This window comes from Gorilla gorilla, chromosome X, assembly GCF_029281585.2.
Source record: "Gorilla gorilla gorilla isolate KB3781 chromosome X, NHGRI_mGorGor1-v2.1_pri, whole genome shotgun sequence".
Classification (NCBI taxonomy): Eukaryota; Metazoa; Chordata; class Mammalia; order Primates; family Hominidae; genus Gorilla; species Gorilla gorilla.
The window spans coordinates 60,428,917-60,450,786 of NC_073247.2; the positions used below are offsets into that span (position 1 = coordinate 60,428,917).

General features: G+C 34.2%; 1 protein-coding gene across 4 annotated transcripts in view; it reads left to right on the plus strand.

The window, feature by feature from the left end:
• The window catches only part of CCNB3 (cyclin B3), a 97,953-nt gene that overhangs the window by 21,300 nt on the left and 54,783 nt on the right, over positions 1 to 21,870 (plus strand). For 2 of the 4 annotated variants that reach the window (XM_055375794.1, XM_055375793.2), the window contains exons 1-5: positions 5,389 to 5,479; positions 9,114 to 9,188; positions 9,699 to 9,831; positions 12,866 to 12,973; positions 18,948 to 19,078. In XM_055375794.1, the coding sequence (XP_055231769.1) occupies positions 9,736 to 9,831; positions 12,866 to 12,973; positions 18,948 to 19,078 (335 nt within the window). In that variant the 5' untranslated portion in view covers positions 5,389 to 5,479; positions 9,114 to 9,188; positions 9,699 to 9,735. Of the gene's footprint in view, positions 1 to 5,388; positions 5,480 to 9,113; positions 9,189 to 9,698; positions 9,832 to 12,865; positions 12,974 to 18,947; positions 19,079 to 21,870 lie in introns of those variants that run through there. The other 2 variants (XM_004064162.4, XM_055375791.2) reach the window with 1 other exon arrangement.

Genomic DNA, 21,870 nt, shown 5'->3' on the forward strand with positions numbered 1-21,870 from the left:
TAGAGAGAATATATACGTAACTATATATAGAGAGAATTATATGTAAATATAGAGAGAATATATACATAAATATATATAGAAAGAATATATATGTAAATATATATAGAGAATATATACATAAATATATATGGAGAGAATATATACGTAAATATATAGAGAGAATATATACATAAATATAGAGAATATATACGTAAATATATATAGAGAGAATATATACGTAAATATATCTAGAGAGAGTATATACGTAAATATATATAGAGAGAATATATACGTAAATGTACAGAGAGAATATATACGTAAATATATAGAGAGAATATATACATAACGATATATATAGAGAATATATACGTAAATGTACAGAGAGAGAATATATACGTAAATATATATATAGAGAATACGTAACTATATATAGAGAGAATTGTACGTAAATATAGAGAGAATATATACATAAATATATATAGAAAGAATATATATGTAAATATATAGAGAATATATACATAAATATATATGGAGAGAATATATACGTAAATATATAGAGAGAATATATACGTAAATATATATATATAGAGAATATATATGTAAATATATATAGAGAATATATATGTAAATATATAGAGAGAATATATACGTAAATATATATATAGAATATATACACATATATAGAATATATCCACATATAGAATATATGCACAAATGTATATAGAATATATACAGAAATGTATATAGAATATATACAGAAATGTATATAGAATATATACAGAAATGTATATAGAATATATACAGAAATGTATATAGAATATATACAGAAATGTATATAGAATATATACAGAAATGTATATAGAATATATACAGAAATGTATATAGAATATATACAGAAATGTATAGAATATATACATAAATGTATAGAATATATATAAATAAATATATAGAATATATAGAATATATAGAATATATAAATATATAGAATATATGAATATATATAGACTATATAAATATATATAGAATACATAAATATATAGATATATAAATATAGATATAGAATATATACAAATATATATAGATATATATAGAATATATATAAATATATATATAATATTTATAAATATATAATATATATAGAATATATATAGAATACATATATAAATATATATGTACAATAGATATATTTATATCTAGAATGTACATATAAATATATATAGAAGATACATTTAAATATATATATAGAATATACATATAAATATATATATAGAATATACATATAAATATATATGGAGAATATATAGAATATATAAATATATATATAGAATATATATATAGAATATATATAGAATATATATAGAGAATATATATATAGAATATATATAGATATATATAGAATATATATAGAATATATATGTAGAATATATATATGGAATATATATAGATATATATAGAATATATATAGATATGTATAGAATATATATAGATATGTATAGAATATATATAGATATGTATATAGAATATATATAGATATATGTAGAATATATATAAAGATATATATAATATATATAGATTATACATATAAATATATATATAGATTATACATATACATATATATAGAATGTATATAGAAAATATATATAGCATACATATAAATATATCTATAGAATATATATAAATATATATAGAATATATATAAATATACATAGAACATATATAAATATACATAGAACATATATAAATATATACATAGAATATATATAAATATATATGTAGAATATATATATAAAATTATAGAGAATATATATAAACATATATAGAGAATATATAAACATATATAGAGAATATATATAAACATATATAGAGAATATATGTAAACATATATAGAGAATATATATAAACATATATAGAGAATATATATAAACATATATAGAGAATATATATAAATATATAGAGGGAATATATATAAATATATATAGGGAATATATATATAAATATATATATAGGTAATATGTATATAAATATACATAGGGAATATATATGGAATATATATATGGAATATATATATTCCACATAGAATTCTATATATTCTATATAGAATATATACATAGAAAATATATATAAATATGTATAGAATATAATGATATTCTATATATAGATATTCTATATAGGATATATATCTATATATAGAATATCTATATAGAATATATATCTATATATAGAATATCTATATATAGAATATATATGTAGAATATATCTATATATAGAATATATATGTACAATATATCCATATATAGAATATATATAGAATATCTATTAGAATGTATATAGAATATCTGTATATGAATATATATAGAATATCTTTATATGAATATATGTAGAATATCTATATGAATTTATATATAGTATCTATATATCTATATAATATCTATATATCTAGAACATCTATATATAGAACATCTATATATAGAACATCTATATGTAGAACATCTATATATAGAATATCTGTATGTAGAGCATCTATATATAGAATATCTATATGTAGAGCATCTATATATAGAATATCTATATGTAGAACATCTATATATAGAATATCTATATGTAGATCATCTATATAAAATATCTATATATAGAATATCTATATATAGATCATCTATATATAGAATATCTATATATAGATCATCTATATATAGAATATCTATATATAGATCATCTATATATAGAATATTCTATATATAGAATATCTATATATAGAATATCTATATATAGAATATCTATATATAGAATATCTATATATAGAATATCTATATATAGAATATCTATATATAATACCTATGTACAATATATAGAATATCTATATATAGAATATCTATATAGAATATTTGGGATATCTATATATAGAATATCTATATAGAATATATATATAAATATCTATATAGAATATCTATATATAAATATCTATAGAATGTATATATAAATATGTATATATAGAATATATAGAGAATATATAGACAGAATATATATATATAGTATATATATATACAGAATATATAGAATATATATAGAATATAGAAATATATATATAGAATATATGTAAATATATATTCTATATAAATATATATAGAATATATATTTATATATAGAATATATTTATAGAATATATATGTAGAATATACATTTATATATAGAATATATTTATAGAATATATATGGAGAATATAGATATAGACTATATTTATAGAATATATAAATATATATAATATATATGAATATATATTTCATATATAAATATATATGAATATATATTTCATATATAAATATATATGGAATATCTTATATTCATATATATAAATATATAGAATATTTTATATTCATATATATAAATATATGGAATATATTATATTCATATATATATAGAATATTTTATATTCATATATATAAATATATGGAATATATTATATTCATATATATATAGAATATTTTATATTCATATATATAAATATATGGAATATATTATATTCATATATATAAATATATACAGAATATATTATATTCATATATATAAATATACATAGAATATATTATATTCATATATATAAATATACATAGAATATATTATATTCATATATATAAATATATATAGAATATAATATATTCATATATATAAATATGTAGTCATATATATAGTCATATATATAGTCATATATATGACTATATATAGTCATATATAAATATATATGACTATATATATAGTCATATAGATAAATATATATTCTATGTATATAGAATAAATATATTCTATGTATAAATGTATATAGAATAAATATATTCTATATAGAAATATGTATAGAATATATATATTCCTATATAGAAATGTATATGAATATATATTTGAATATATATGTAAATATATAGTATATATATAGAATATATATATGGTACATATATAAATATATAGTTTATAAATATAAAATATATATACTATATATAAAATATATATAGTATATATATAAAAATATATATAGAATAAATATTTATATAGAATAAATATGTATATAAATATATATTCTATATATAGAATATATAAATATATATAGAATATATAAATATGTAGAATATATATAAATATATAGAGGGAATATACATATAAATATATATAGAATATATAAATATATATAGAATATATAAATATATGTAGAATATATATACATATATAGAATATATATATTTATATTCTATATGTAATTATATATAGAGAATATATAAAGATATATAGAATATATAAATATATATATAGAATATATATAAATATATATAGAATATTTATAAGTATATATAGAATATATATAAATATTTATGCAATATGTATAAATATATATAGAATATATATAAATATTTGCACTACATATATATAGAATATATAAATATATATAGAATATATATAAATATATATATAGAATATATATAAATATATATAGAATATATATAAATATATATAGAATATATATAAATATATATAGAATACATATAAATATATATAGAATATATATAAATATATATATAGAATATATATAAATATATATAGAATATATATAAATATATATATAGAATATATATATATATAGAATATATATAAATATATATATAGAATATATATAAATATATATAGAATATATATAAATATATAGAGAATATATAAATATATATAGAATATATAAATATATATAGAATGTATAAATATATATAGAATATATATAAATATATATAGAATATATAGAAAAATATATATAGAATATATATAAATATAGATAGAATATATAAATATATGTATAGCATATAGATATAAATATATTTATAGCATATAGATATAAATATATGTATAGCATATAGATGTAAACATATATATAGAATATAGATATAAATATATATATATTCTAGTTCCTGGCACAAAGCAGGTGACCAATAAATATTTGTTAAACAATTGAACTAATGTATGAATGAAATGAATGAGATATTGAGCTATTAGCAAACTACAATTTTGTCATCTGTAAAATGGCAATAATACAAGGATCTTGTTTTTGGACAGGATTTAAAGCAATAAAAAATTTTATAGTAGGTAGCAGGTGCTGAATTAACTTAACTACTATTAGCTCTCTGCACTTTGGCTTCTCATTCACAAAATAGGGGCAGTAACTTCTGCCTTGCTTCCTTCACAAGGCTATTTGTGAAGCCTGCAGGAATTAATGCTTGACTCTACAAGTGGTTATTAATATTAATGTTTTAATAGGCCCGTACCTGCATCATACAGCTGCTCTGCTCTTCCCATCCTCTGGCAAGATTATTTAAATGAAAACGCATCTTTTATTTTATTTTTTTGAGACAGGGTCTCAGTCTGTCACCCAGGCTGGAGAGCAGTGGCACAATCATTGCTCACTGCAACTTCTGCCTCCGCAGCTCAAGTGATGCTACCACCTCAGCCTTCCAAGTGGCTGGGACTATAGGTACGTGCCACTACGCTCCGACTGATTTTTGTGTCTTTTGTAGAGATGGGGTTTTTCCATGTTGCCCAGGCTCATCTCCAACTCCTGTCATCAAGCGATCCGCCCCAACTGGCTCTCCCAAAGAACTGGGAGTACGGGAGTAGGCCACCGCGCCTGGCCAAAAACTCGTCTTTAAAGAGACCCGATACTCCCTGCGTGTCAGCCCAGCCTGGTCCAACCAATTATACTAGAAACAACACCCTACTGCGAGGTCCTTCAGAGGCAGCGTTGGATTTTAAAATACCCAGCTCCACCCCTTCCTGTTAGGCTTTCGCTTGTCGCAGCTGTGCACGCTGATTGGTCCTCTGCTGGCCAATCACCACTGCACTTCATGACGGCTGTAGTTTTCAAAATCCCAACTGGGCTGGTGGAGGGTCGCAGGTGTCAGGTTGAGACGGACTCGAGTCGCTATAGTAAGGAGCTCCGTTCATTTCCTTGGCCTCTCCTGGTCTAGGGGTGCGTCGATGGTCTTTGCTGTCTGTCCTCAATCTCGGTGTGAGGTAGGCGCCTTTGGGCAAGTACTGCTGGCTCCAGCGTCCGGCTCTGTCGCCTGCCAGTGGGTCCTTGGGCGTCACTCCAGCCCCTTGCTGAATTCTGTTGCTGGGATGCGCGGCGTTCCTGTAAGGAAACTTTTCAATCTCCTGTCGATCAGCAGCCTGTGGAGTGAGCTCTGTACAACATTGGGCAGGGGGAGTGTTTGTTAAGGAGTGAGATGGCAAAGCAAATGAGACTGGGTCCCAGCTTTTAGATGGAGCAGTTAGTACACGTGCCTGAATCAGAGTACTTTTACAAAACGTCTTTTCACAAGTGAAAGTGTGCAGGATTAATTTCATCTACAAGTGCAGAGGGATCAGACATATTTAAGTCGTAGAATGCTACTTGCAGCATGTCTTTTGAGCTACAGGTTGAAGGATATGAAGGGAGGATGGACACATGTGTCGTCACTCTATTGTTAACCCTTTATCTTCACTGGCTCTTTTCTGTTCCCACCGGCAACCACCTTCAGCTTTGGCTTTCTCACCACCCTCTGCTACGCTTAGAATCACAGAAGATCAGGTAGAAGGGACCCTAGAACAGCGGCGCTTAAATCTTAACGTGCATAGAAATCACCTGGGGATATTGTTAATTTGCAGATTTTGATTTGATAGGTCTAGTTTGGGGCCTGAGGTTTTAAATTGCTAACAAATTTCCAGGTGATGCTAATGTTGCTTGTCCATTGACCACATTGAATAGCGAGGAGGCTCTAGTTCCACTGCTTCGTTTTATTGGGTGGGAAAACTGGGTCCCAGAGAGGGAAAGGGACTTGCCCAGTGTCACCCAGCCAACTAAGAGCAGGGCCAGAACTAGACCTTAGGCATCCTTCCCAGCCCAGTGCTGTTTTATTGACACAATGCTGTGTTCTCTCCCCAGAGCCTTGCTGTCTGTAACCTGCCTTTATATAAAAAATGAAGTTGCTACTACTTCTTGTAGACTGTTTTGATCAGCTTAGCCCTGCTGCCCCTTTGTTGGTTTCAGCACCAGCCCTGGGAGGTCCAGTGGAGTCTGCAACACTTGCCAGTGTGTATGTAGGGGACATGGAAAGTCTGAAAAGGGGAAAGGATTCTAATTTTCTTGCCCAAGGCTCAGGGTTCTGTAGGTGGCAGAAGTTGAGAGTGTTCTGCAGAGTATCCTTTTATGAAAGGATCTTTTTGATAGTGTCAATCCCCTCTCCTCCCCTTCTCCCCAGGAAAATTAGTTTACCTAAGTCAGTGCATCTGTCCCTCAATGCAAATGATTAGTGTTCAGGATAATAAATGGGGTATATGACCATCATTTAAATAACCTTATTTTCTCTGAGATTTAGTTAACCTGTATGTTATCAGCTGAGAGTTTTCTAGCCTGTGGGCTCCGCATTTCTTTTTCCTTTTAAAAGGTAAATGTTTCAGAGTGTGAGTCTTTGGTCATCCATAAAAAAAAAATTTATGAGGCGTAAATAATAATAGTGGAGTAAGTGATTTTCATACAGTGCAGTTAACAGTGGGTGCACCCAATTAACTTTATTGCTGCTTGGCTGAGGTTTGAGGAATGAGATGGAATATAGGTTTGGATTTGATAGAAGAAGAGGGGAGTAAGACAGTATTTATTAAATGCCTGCCATGCATCAGGTTTTGTACATGTAAATTTGCATTTGAGCCACACAAGTCCTCTGCAAGTAAGTGGTGTTATAGCTGTTTTGAAAATGAGGAAACTGAGGCTCAGAAATGCTAAGTTGGCTGGCTTAGAAGTCCAGTTATTCAAACTCCAAGACCTGTGCTCATTCTACCTCCTCATACTATGGCCTTTCACTGTTTTGGAATATTTTTTAGTGTGATCAAAGAGACTTCATGGTATTTTAGAAATTGCCCAGGAAAAAGCTGGGCAGTCTATGCCCCTTAATAGTTTGTCCTGGGTAGTAAGTTACTTAATTCATCTGAGACTGTAAAATAGAATTGTACCTGCCTTGCTTAGCCTTATGGTTTTGTTGTGAGAATCAACTGAGGTAACATATGTGAATGCATATTCTTATACTGGCTTTTCCTGACCTACAAAATGTTTCATCCTTCTCCATCCAAAGCGAAACCCAAATCAGGCTTTCTCCTTTCTTAAACTTTCCCCTCAAGCTGCAGACTTTTCTGTTTCCTTTTCTTACCAGCCTGGCCCCAGCCTAGCTTTTCAGCCTCATTTTAACCCCTCCCCAACATGTTATTTATGCTCCCTACTCCAGACAACTAGGACATCCCTGAACTCTGTATGTTCATGCCTCTGCCTGGGCTCGGCTTTCTTTGCCTGGAAACCTCCCAGTCAACTTGGGAACCTGTTTGTCATTTTAAGTCCTGATCACATGTTACTTCCTTTGTGAAGCCTTCCTCCAGCCCCTGTCCCCAACAAGATTACTGGCTTTCCATTATGTTTCTTTTTTTTTTTTTTTTTTAGTTTGGCATGACAGACACATATAAATTTTATTATGATTTAATCATTATTTCTATCCTTTCCCTTGAACAAAGTCTATAAAAGAATTTTAGTTGTATTTTTCCAGGTAGTTGGATTTTTTAAAAAACATTTTGCCTCTATCAAAATACTTCAGGAATACATTTTTAGCAGTCATATTAAGCATCACAGACACATTATCAACCTTTACTTAGATTTAGCCATATATTTTATTGGTTTCTTTGCTCAACTGCTTACTTTTCAACTGTTCTCTCATTTTTCTGTTTCTCCTCCATCTTCCTTTCTCTTCCCCCTACTCCTTCACCATCTTCGTCCTTAGGTAATTTTAGTTTGCCCTCACATCTGCATAATTGGTAAAGTATAGAATTCTAGGTGAAAAATCTTTTTCCCTAGAAACTATATAAACGGTGTTTCACTGCCTTCTGTCATTTGGTGTGAAGTTACTAATCATTATGTTTCTATAGCACTTAGTTTGTACTGCTATAAAGTGCCATGGACTGGGTGGCATTTAGTTCTCACAGTTCTGGAGGCTGGGAAATCCAAGATCAAGTTCTTATGTCAAATGATTTTTTAATAAGTTAGTTTATTTTGCTATAATCTCATCTTTTGAATTTTTTGTTCCTTCCAGGTGTCTGGAACTGGATTACAGTTTCTTCTGATTGAACACAGCCTTGGAATACTGCCTGGCCTATCGCGAATACATGTGTGTGCAGTTATTGTTTTCTCTGTAGGGTCATAATTGCTTTGCCAGGACCCCATGCCTTTTAAGAACATTGGCTCTACCAGCTTGCCTCCATACTATATGAGCTGTCATGTTCTTCCTTGTTTTCAATGAAAAACTCCTATGTAATTTGTCCCCAGTGTTGCTAGGCCTAAACTAGGGGCTAGACAACATCCCAGCGTTCACAGAGGATGGTAGGCACTGTGCTTGGCCTTTTACATAAAGTGTCTCATTTAATTTGAACAACACCCTGCAGAGGTAGGTATACTTATCTTCATTTTACAGATGAGGTAACTGAAGCCCAGAGATTTTAAGTCAGTCACTTGCCTGAGGTTAATTGTGATAAAACCAAGATTTGAATCCAGATCTGCCCAACATCAAAGTCTGTTTTCTCCTAGGGATGCTATAGATAGACTGGGTTTTCTCAAGAATTTTCAGAGAATTTATGGTGTTTCTGGTGAATGGTGTTAAAGAGCCTCTTTCTGATTACAGCCCTGCCTTGGACAAGACGCAGCTGAATCTCTAAGTGATGCTACTGCCACTACCACCCCAGAGCTCCAAACCTGTGCCTAAGAAATCTCAGTCCAGCAAAATTGTGCCCAGTCATCATGACCCATCTGAAAAGGTTAGAGCAAGCTGTCTTTCCCAACAATATCTTTGGTAGTCTCTTCCTGTGTTGGCTCAGTACCTATCCTCACCTGTGAGTCTTTTGAAATATGTCTGGTTTAACCTGAGAAAGTGGGGAGGGGTGGCAGCCCTTGTAGTTGGAGAATGCCAGCAAATTAGAACTTGGGGAGAAAGTATGGACTCTTCATTCCCATAAATGCAGGGCTCAAATGAAGGCCACCCTCCATAACCCTCAAAACTGAACAACACTCAGTCCTCATTAATGATCATGTCTATATTCTTACTTTCTCTGAGAAGCTCCAAGCACCTTGCTGAAAGACTGGTACATTCTGGGGAGAGTATGAAGATTATATCAGCACATATATTATTATGCTTTTTATAGCTATTAAATTTGAAGAATGGGTATATTTTGACTCTGCTGTTTTGACTTTATTGATAGTTTGATGTTCTAACCTTAGGATATTCTGTGTTCATCATCATACATATTTTAATCAGAATTATACTAGCACTGATGAATTGGCATCAAGAGAGTATTTCCTGGAGCAAAACATCATTAGGTGAATTTAATTTCCTTGATTGGTTTTCTCTGAGCACAGATAAACATTTTCTAATCTTGCTTATTTTACTAAAATGATTTTCACCGAGGTGCCAAATTTTTTCCTATGTAAATTTTTCGAGAAAGATTTGATATATTGATCAGATTTTTGTTGACATCAAATTTTCGGATTAGTGTTCTGCCATTGTAACTTTTCTTTAGTGGCAATTATTTTTCCAAAACCAACTTTCTTGGAGTACATTTTGCAAATCTAAGTTTTATTGAGTTCAGTTTCAGCTATAATTTTATTTGGGGTCAATTATTTCTACCAGTAATATTAAATAGGAATTGGATAACAGTTTATTTCTTAGCTAATTTCTGAGAAAATAATGTTTCATTTGTGGCTAATTTCTAGTGGGATTATTTATCATCAGCTAGATGAAAGAGTAATAGCTTACTTATGTCTTGGCTTAATCAATTAGAAAATGGAAGTAATTCTTCTCAGCTTGTTCTGTTTTGTTTTGGTTTGAGATGGAGTCTTGCTTAGTCACCAAGGCAGGAGTGCAGTGGCACGATCTCGGCTCACTGCAACCTCTGCCTCCCAGGTTCAAGCAATTCTCCTGCCTCAGCCTTCTGAGTAGCTGGGACTACAGGCATGCGCCACCGCGCCCAGCTAATTTTTGTATTTTTGGTAGAGACGGGGTTTCCCCGTGTTGGACCGGACGGTCTCAATCACGTGACCTCATGATCCATCCGCCTCAGCCTTCCAAAGTGCTGGGATTACAGGCGTGAGCCGCCGCGTCGGGCCCCAGCTCTTTTAAGATTGCTCTCTCTGCTGGATTGGTTTATTGTGTCATGAATCCAATTCTGGTAACTCACTGTGCCATGTATTAAGTGTTAATGGTACAGCTGGAGAACAGAGCAAATGGTTTGATCCCAGTGTCCTGCTTCACATTATAACAGCTCTCTGACACAGGTAGGGCGGGTTTGTTTTCAGAATTTCATAAGGGCAGTCTGAGACTTAGGAGATTTTTACCACATAAAGTTGTTAGAGGGTAGAAGACTCCTATAGTGTGGTTTGCCCTAACCTCTAACCCTATAGAGATGGTCTTACTCATTTGGGAATGGGGTAAGGCAAGCACAGACACAGAATATGTCGGAAAAAAGCCCCTTCTGCTTTAAAATATTCATCCCCCTTCCCTTCCCTGGCCCCTCCTTTATATATACTAACAATCAGAGATTAATCTGGATTACTAAACTTTGTTTTTAATATAAAATTTTCCTTGTGAGGTTTACAATCATATCAGACTACATTATTTTAAATACGATTTCTGCCCATTTACAGTTCATACGAACTTTTAAAAAACATGTATTGTCTTATTTAATCTTCAAGGACTGTAAGGCAAGTTATCCAGCTTTACTGATAAGAAAATTGAGGATTAGAGATTAAGTTACTTGTGCAAGGTCAACAGTAAAGAGCTGATCCTGGAGCAGTATCTAGATGTGTGTGCTATTATCCTTACTGGTAATGTCTTTTAAAACGGGTCCCCAACCCCTGGGCCATGGACCAGTACTAGTCTGTGGCCTGTTAGGAACCCAACTGTACAGCAGGAGGTGAGCAGTGAGTGAGCAAAGCTTCATCTGTATTTATAGCCACTCCCCATCGCTCATATTACTTCCTGAGCTCCACCTCCTGTCAGATCAGCAGTGGCATTAGATTCTCATAGAAGCATGAACCCTATTGTGAACTGCTCATGCGAGGGATCAAGGTTGCGCGCTCCTTATGAGAATCTAATGCCTTATGATCTGTCACTGTCTCCCATTTCCCCCAGATGGGACTATCTAGTTGCAGGAAAACAAGCTCAGGGCTCCCACTGATTCTACATTATGGTGAGTTATATAATTATTTCATTATATATTACAATGTAATAATAAATGTGCACAATAAATGTAATGTGCTTGAATCATCCCAAAACCAGCCCACCCCAGTGTCCGTGGAAAATTTGTCTTCCATGAAACCAGCCCCTGGTGCCAAAAAGGTTAGGGACCACTGTTTTAAAAGCTGCTTAACATAAGAGACTCTTAGATACTTGTTAAATTATTAAACTGATCTACCTGAAACATCTATATTAAAGGAATGACTAGGAATGGTAGGGGTGGTAGTGGTCTACCTTGGATAGGATAACCGTAAGTATGAGAGAAGTAAGAGGAGAAATGAGCTTTACTGAGCTACACTTTGCTCATTTTGTGAGTTACACTGAAGGTCATCTCGCCTCCTGGTAGACTTACCCCATTAACAATGTCTACCACCTTTAGGGACTTAATAAACAGCTCTGAGTGCCATAATTTCCTTTTGTTATAGTTTATTGGGGTTTATTATATGCATCCTCAGTTACTTTGAGGTTCTGGAGTTCCCCTGAGCCCTAAAGAGGACCCAAAGTCCCTGAAGAGACTGTTCACAATTGGATATACTCATTTACCTCTTTTACTTTTTTAGACGGGAGAGAATTGCCAAACGAAGATATCTCCATCTTCACTTCAGGAGTCTCCATCTTCACTTCAGGGAGCACTCAAAAAGAGATCAGCTTTTGAAGATCTCACTAATGTGAGTATGCTAGTCCAATCCTTTGCTATGGTTTTGCATAAGGCTTAGACATGCTGTTTCTTGAGGGACCTTTCCACTTTACCAGACCCTCTCTGGAATGTTGACAGCAAATTTTATTTGGGACCAATGACCCAGTTTCAGAAACTGCAGGGGCTCTGTTCCTGGCACATACCATCTGAAACAATTGGTGGAGTTCTCTGGAAGCAGCAGACAGTGATTATCAGATATGAAATTGCAGATAACTATGAGAACTATGGAATTTTGCATTTAGATAAAGTCCAGAGGTGACTGCCCAGGCCTTCGAGGTAAGTATTTTAGTGGAATCATTGTAGTCCAGTGCAGTGTTTATCAATTCACACATTATGGACATTTTGAGCAGGACAATTTTTCTGTTGTGTAGGACTGATCTCAACTAGCACCCCTCGTCCTCAGGCATTAAATTCCACCAGCAGCCCAGTCATAGTGATAATCAAAAATGCCTCCAGATACACAGAACTGTTGAGAACCATAGTTCCATGATCGAGTCTTTATGAAGATCTAGAAATTCAATTTTGGCTAGAATTCTCTCAAGTAACCTCCCTTCTGGTATTATTAAGGTACCAGTAAAAATCAGAATTAATAGAATGTTGTTAATTGAATATAGAATCAGGCCAAAGGCAATCTTTGTCTTAGAAAATAATAATAACTGATACACCTACTGGGTGCTTACCATGTGTCAGGCACTATGCTAAGCATGTTATCCTGCATCAGCTCACTTAATCCTCATGTAATCCTATGAGGTAGATACTATAATGTCTTCTTTATAGATGAGGACTTCACCAATGTTGGTTTTGAAGTCTGTATTATCTAGGCTATAGATAATCCTGGTGAACTATTCTTGCCCTGCATTATGTAGTACACTTATGTAGCTACCAGAATACTTGTATCTACTAAATAGTGTTTTACTCCCTTGGGCATAATTGGATAAGCATTGGTAAGGTTCTTTCCTTTAGGTCGCTGCTCTTTAGATTCTGTATGGCCACCTTTCTGCAAATACAATCTCTTCCCTATACAGATTACAACATGGTTTTTTAAGTTACAGCTTTCTGCATAATTTCAGATTTACTATCAATTGGTAGAAAGAGCCCCTTCCCACACACACACTTGTAAGGTTAGATTAATTTCCTGACTTATTTAACCATGGATACAGAATTTGGCTGAAATAAGGTAGCCACAAATCAGGAGCAGATGCAGCCTATCTTAGTGTAACTTGTCTTGGCCCCTCCAAGTCCCTGATGGGAGTACAGTGACACTGTGCAAGGAAAGTGTCTAAGTCCATGTGGGCAATTATCACAAAACACCTTAGCCTGGGTAACTTAAAAACAACAGAAAGTTATTGCTCACAGTTCTGGAGGCTGAAAAGTCCAAGATCAAGGTGCTGGCAGATTTGGTATCTGGTGAGGGCCCGTTCCTCATGGATGACATCTTTTGCCTGTGCCCTCATGTGGTGGAAGAGGCAAACAAGCTTCCTCGGGCCTCTTTTATAAGGGCACTAATCCCATTCACAAGGGCTGTGCTCTCATGACTTAATCACTTCTCAAAAGGCCTATCTCTTAATAGCATCATATTGGAGATTAGGTTTCAACATAATGAATTTCAAAGGGACACAAATATTCAGATCACAGCAGTAAAGTATCACAGCGCATGAGAAACTTTCTTGTGACATCTCAGTCCCTTTTTTCATGAGTTTATCTTACCATTCAGAAAGAACAGATATACATGAAGTGTATCAATAATGGGAAATCCATGCAGGTATCTAGGACCCTCCTGATTCTCCAGCTGAATTGAGCATCTGTTTGGCCATATCCCCATGGGGTTAGGGGGCAGGGGAGCAAGGGATCTCTGAGCAGAGTCTCTGCTTCTAGCTCTCTGGCTGCTCAGAAAGCCCATTTACCGTTTGCACTCAAGTTCTGAAGATTTACCTTGGTTACCTTGAATGGTCTTTGGTGCCTTCCAGAGACAGTTCCATCATTACAATGTACCTAAGCCATTCCTAGGGTTGGGCATTACTGCAGATATCTGAGCTCATCTATTTGACAGTTGAGGGCTCCTTTCTCTCTGGGTTTTGGAGGTTCCCTATATGATAATTTGCTTCTTACAGTCAGTATTATTAGGTCTCCATGTCTTCATCCCTGTGTTCTTCTCAACATTTGCCACAGTGAGATCCTGGCCTGCCAAAAAGAGTTAATCTGTTTTAATTAGTTAATCTGCTGTGAGTTTTTCTTTTCTTCTCCCTTATCATTTCTAGCATGGGAAGGACTTATGATATTTAAGAACTGGTGCTAAGCCAGTAGACAAGGAGATAGGGCCTATATCCATGTTTGCCTAAATGGTTTTGTGTAAGTAGGACTTTCATTTATTTTTATTTATATATTTAATTTTATTTATTTTTTTGAGATAAAGTCTTGCTCTTCTTCCCAAGCTGGCATGATCACAGCTCACTGCAGCCTCAGCCTCCTGAATAGCTGGGACTACAGGTGATTGCCACCATGCCCAGCTAATTTATGTATTCTTTTTGTAGAGATGGGATTTTGCCATGTTGCCCAGGCTGGTCTTGAACTCCTAGGCTCAAGCAATCCTCCTGCCTCGACCTCCCAAAGTGCTGCGATTATAGGTGTGAGCCACCACACCCAACCTTCACTTCTATTTTCCTATTTTATGGTGAAAGAATTATGGGGAAGTACAAATAAAGGTCCCCTGGAGCTTAAACTTGAAAATATCAGTGCTTTGTACCTGTATGTATGGCAAGTAGAGAGTTTCATCTTGGGAGTTATGATCTCCACCTCTTTCTTGCCATGAATGCACCTCTTTTCCCATTCTGAATCTTGATTGTACATATAAGGAGTTTGCAAAACTTTAGGTGAAGTTAAAATGGTGACTGTGCCAAGCTCTTTGAAAAGCAGAGGTAGATGACTTGAGGTCCTAAGAAAGAATTTCCTATTGGACTGTAGTTGTTTATTATGATCTGATGATACAAAGACATACTTTTTTTTCTACATTTAATTTGGAAATAACTTCAAATTTATGAAGTGTTGCAAAAATGAAAATTGTACAAAGAACACCAGTATACCGTATAGTAGATTACTTATTGTTGACATTTTGTCCCACGTGCTTTCTCATTTGCTTGTATATGTCATGGTCCCTTTACCCCTAAGTACAGTGTGTATTTCCTAAGAATAGGGAAATTGTCTTATATAACCACAATATACTTATCAATTTTATAAATTTACATTGATATAGCAGTTTTGTGTAATCAATCATCTATATTCCAATTTTGTCAGTTGACCTTATAACAACCTTTATAGCACGTTTTCCCCTCCAGTAAAGGATCCAGGCTAGGATCATTTATTTACTTGTCTTTTTAGCCTCTTAACCTGGAACATTTCCATAGCCTTTTTTTTTAAATGACGTTGCCATTTTTGAGGATGCAGTCCCACCCAACTCCCCACTTTGTAAAATAGAAAAGTCCTCATTTTGTTTTTGTCTAATGTTTGCTTGTGACTAGATTGATACATTCTTGGCTAGGATACTGTGTAGGTTATGTTCTTGCTATCCTTCTCAAAGTATATCTGGAGGCACAGGATGTCTGTCTTTCATTGATGATGTTAATTTTGATCACCTGTTCAAGATGTTGCCTGGTTTTTGTACTGTATCATTATTGTTTATCTTTTTCTCTTGCAACTAGTGAGGAATCTGTAGGACATACTCTACAAGCATGAGCCTTCCCTTCTCCATTGTTTATTATCAGTATGGACTCATGAGTTCATATTTTCCAGAGGTTTACTGTTCATTATTGTACTTTATTTTGGTGCTCAAATTGCCCCATCTTTGGCCAGTTAGGAGCACCTTCAATCTCACTACCGTGTCCTTGTGACACGCTCTCATAATTTTTTGAGCATTTTCTTTCCATCTTAAAAAGATGTTCCAGACTCATCTTATGTCTCCTTTGTCCAAGCCCTGGAGTCAAACATTTCTCCAGAGTTCTGGTTCCCTTTAATGGGGAGTGATATTAGATACCAAGATATTGATGCTAGATGTGCTATTAGGATGTCTGCTTTTTCTGCCCATTCTGCAGACAGAGCTAGGAAATATCTGTATTTTTATATACACAAATGTGTACTTATACATACGTCTGTATATACAAATATATGTGTATAACTGGTTCAGTCTTGGGAGGGTGTATGTGTCCAGGAATTTATCCATTTCTTCTAGATTTTCTAGTTTATGTGCATAGAGGTGTTTATAGTATTCTCTGATGGTTGTTTGTATTTCTGTGGGGTCATGGTGATATCCCCCTTATTTCTGACTGTGTCTATTTTATTCTTCTCTCTTTTCTTATTAGTCTAGCTAACAGTCTGTCTGTTTTATTAACTTTTTTCAAAAAGCCAGCTCCTGGATTTGTTGATTTTTTTTAAGGTTTTTTTGTGTCTCTCTCTCCTTCACTTCCACTCGAATTTTGATTACTTCTTGTCTTTTGCTAGCTTTGGGGTTTGTTTGCTCTTGGTTCTCTAGTTCTTTTAGTCATGATGTTAGGTTGTCTGTTTGAGATCTTTCTAGCTTTTTGATGTGGGCATTTAGTATATGTACACACATATACCTATTTAGGAAATCATGAATTCGTGCAGCTTCAATTTCAATACATAAAATTCTTTCTTAGATTCACTAGTCCTTATTTGTATGTTCTATAATGAGAACCCTGGCTCCCAAGAACATCAACACATTTACTTAATACTGTAATACAGCTAAAAGAGTTTCAAAATGGCTTCATCCAAACCACTGTAATAAACAAACCTACTAAAAAGAGTTCCAGATTTATTAGCAATATCTACAACCCCCTGCAGACCTATCCTAATTGAGGATGTATACTTTGAAGGTGGTAGTCAAATACTATTTATAAGTGACTTGGATTGGTTATTTCTGGTCTTTTATTCTGCTTTCTTTTTTCCTTTAATGTAGTTATGGTACTTATTTGAAATATAATTAGGTTCATTTGTGTCATTTAATTTTTTAATTTTTAAAACTTTTTTGAGACAGGGTCTTGCTCTGTTGCCCAGTCTGGAGTACAGTAGCGTGGTTGAAGCTCACTGTAGTCTCAACCTCCCGGACTCAAGCAATCCTCTTACCTCATTCCCCCCAAGTAGCTGGGACCATAGGCATGTGCCACCACACCGAGCTATTTTTTTATTATTTTTTTGTAGTGACAGGGTCCCCCTATGTTGCCCAGGCTGGTCTTGAACTCCTGGGCTCAAGTGATCCTCCCACCATGGCCTCTCAAAGTGCTGGGACTGCAGGCAAGAGCCACTGTGACTAGCCTGTTTGTTTCATTTTAAAGATATAACTTTAAGTGTATTTTTACTGACATTATTAACAGTCCCATGATCTTTCCTACTGTTTAATAGTGTTAGTCAGGATTAGAGTCTGTGTGGAACTCCCCAAAGCCCTGAGTTAAATAAATGCCACTTAGTGAGATGGGATAGATATATCACAGGTAGTATGTAGTGTTAGAGGTATATCCTGAAGAGGCACACCCAGACAGCAAAGTCAATCATACTGCCTTTTTTCCCCTCTGAAAATCTTATGAGGTCAAAGTGGAGTATGATGTTAACATGGCATCTTTTCAGTTATGGGCCAGCTAGTAGGCCTGGCATAGAGCACAGAACTACATCCTGTATCTCTTGGAAACACATAGGGCTGCTAGTTAGCCAATACATACCAGTACTACTGCACTGGTTGTTTGATGCTAGCTTCCACTGTGATTGGTTGGTCCAGTGCCATACTGGTTGTGAGATGTTTGGATTGTCACTCCTGGGAACACCCAACCAACTTATGTGGGTCAGGACTTTCCTATGAGAGCCACCTTTTAGGTAATTTGTGGTTTTCTTCATTTTCTTGCCTCCTTCTTCCCCTGCCCCCCAACCCACCTTTTTTTTTGCAGGCTTCTCAATGTCAACCTATCCAGCCCAAGAAAGAAGCCAATAAAGAGTTTGTAAAAGATGTTTCCAAGAAGATAAACAGGAACACACGTGCTCTTGGACTGGCCAAAAAGAATAAGCGGAATCTAAAATGGTGAGTGAAAGGGGACTCAGATGGCATTATTTTAGATGGTAGAGTATGTGACATCCTTTCGTCCCCATTGAGAACATATTTAGCGAGCCACAATGGTGACTACCACATTAACCCTGGGTGCTGAGGTGGGCTCAGCTGTGGTTGCTGAAGAGTTATAGGCCTCTTCTGTCTCTCCTCTTTCATTACGTGTGTGCATATTGAAAGAGCTCTTGTCATTGGAAAATTTGCCAAAAGACCTTGTGCTCATCTTTTCCTGTCTTTTAGTAATTCAGTACCTGTTTGAGCTAGTCTGTGCTTTATAGTGTGGAGACAACTTAACTTTTCAGGGATTCTCAGCAGCTGACTGGTAGCTTGCCAGTCTGCTTATTCCATTAGCTTTATGGGAGGTTTGTCCCTTGTTACGGGAGATAAATTACTATCTCCCTAGAGCAAAAACATGTGGTTTTCAGCTGTTACAGGTACCGTTCACAGGTTCTACAAGTACAGATGCACATTCCCATTTAGGATTGGAAAAATAATTTACCTCTAGGAAGACTTTATCACCTCCTCATTCCGGTGGGAATTACTCTTCAGGGACTAACTAATCTACATCTGAATAGATTAGATAGCTGGCTATTACAGGGCTAAAGTCAATCATATTGCCTTATTCCCCTCTGAAAATCTTATGAGGTCAAGGTGGAGTGATGTTAACACAGCATCTTTTCAATTATTTGCTAGCCAGAAGGCCTGGTATAGAGCACAGAACTACATCCTGTATCTCTTGGAAACATGTAGGGCTGCTATTTAGCCAACACATACCAGTACTATTGTACTGGTTGTTTGATGCTAGCTTCCGCTGTGATTGGTTGGTGCAGTGCCATACTGGTTGTGAGATGTTTGGATTATCACTCCTGGGAACACCAAAGGGTAAGCTAAAAAGATTGGGTAACTCTAGAAAATAACACGCACAGTCCACAGGATATTTTGCTAATTACCCAGCAGAAAGAAGATTAGCATTTAGCCTTACTTGGTTTCCTGCTGAAATGGAATTCTGGAGTTTGCATGCATATTTTGACCTCAATTCTCTGCATTATTTTCTTTTGAATTTCTTTCATCATTCTGACTTTATTTTTTTATGTTTCTTTGTTTTATTATTATTATTATTATTATTATTATTATTATACTTTAAGTTTTAGGATACATGTGCACAACGTGCAGGTTTGTTACATATGTACACATGTGCCATGTTGGTGTGCTGCACCCATTAACTCATTTAGCATTAGGTATATCTCCTAATGCTATCCCTCCCCTCTCCCCCGACCCCACAACAGTCCCCGGTGTGTGATGTTCCCCTTCCTGTGTCCATGTGTTCTCATTGTTCAATTCCCACCTATGAGTGAGAACATGCGGTGTTTGGTTTTTTGTTCTTGTGATAGTTTGCTGAGAATGAAGGTTTCCAGCTTCATCCATGTCCCTACAAAGGACATGAACTCATCATTTTTTATGGCTGCATAGTATTCCATGGTGTATATGTGCCACATTTTCTTAATCCAGTCTATCATTGTTGGACATTTGGCTTGGTTCCAAGTCTTTGCTAATGTGAATAGTGCTGCAATAAACATACATGTGCATGTGTCTTTATAGCTGCGTGATTTATAATCCTTTGGGTATATATCCAGTAATGGGATGGCTGGGTCAAATGGTATTTCTAGTTCTAGATCCCTGAGGAATCGCCACACTGACTTCCACAATGGTTGAACTAGTTTACACTCCCACCAACAGTGTAAAAGTGTTCCTATTTCTCCACATCCTCTCCAGCACCTGTTGTTTCCTGACTTTTTAATGATCGCCATTCTAACTGGTGTGAGATGGTATCTCATTGTGGTTTTGATTTGCATTTCTCTGATGGCCAGTGATGATGAGCATTTTTTCATGTGTCTGTTGCCTGCATAAATGTCTTCTTTGCAGAAATGTCTGTTCATATCCTTCACCCACTTTTTGATGGGGTTGTTTGCTTTTTCCTTGTAAATTTGTTTGAGTTCATTGTAGATTCTGGATATTAGCCGTTCGTCAGATGAGTAGGTTGCAAAAATTTTCTCCCATTCTGTAGGTTTCCTGTTCACTCTGATGGTGGTTTCTTTTGCTGTGCAGAAGCTCTTTCGTTTAATTAGATCCCATTTGTCAATTTTGGCTTCTGTTGCCATTGCTTTTGGTGTTTTAGACATGAAATCCTTGCCCATGCCTATGTCCTGAATGGTATTGCCTAGGTTTTCTTCTAGGGTTTTTATGGTTTTAGGTCTAACATGTAAGTCTTTAATCCATCTTGAATTAATTGTTGTGTAAGGTGAAAGGAAAGGATCCAGTTTCAGCTTTCTACATATGGCTAGCCAGTTTTCCCAGCACCATTTATTAAATAGGGAATCCTTTCCCCGTTGCTTGTTTTTGTCAGGTTTGTCAAAGATCAGATAGTTGTAGATGTGTGGTATTATTTCTGAGGGCTCTGTTCTGTTCCATTGGTCTATATCTCTATTTCGGTACCAGTACCATGCTGTTTTGGTTACTATAGCCTTGTAGTATAGTTTGAAGTCAGGTAGCATGATGCCTCCAGCTTTGTTCTTTTGGCTTAGGATTGACTTGGCAATGTGGGCTCTTTTTTGGTTCCATATGAACTTTAAAGTAGTTTTTTTCCAACTCTGTGAAGAAAGTCATTGGTAGCTTGATGGGGATGGCATTGAATCTCTAAATTACCTTGGGCAGTGTGGCCATTTTCACAATATTGATTCTTCCTACCCATGAGCATGAAATGTTCTTCC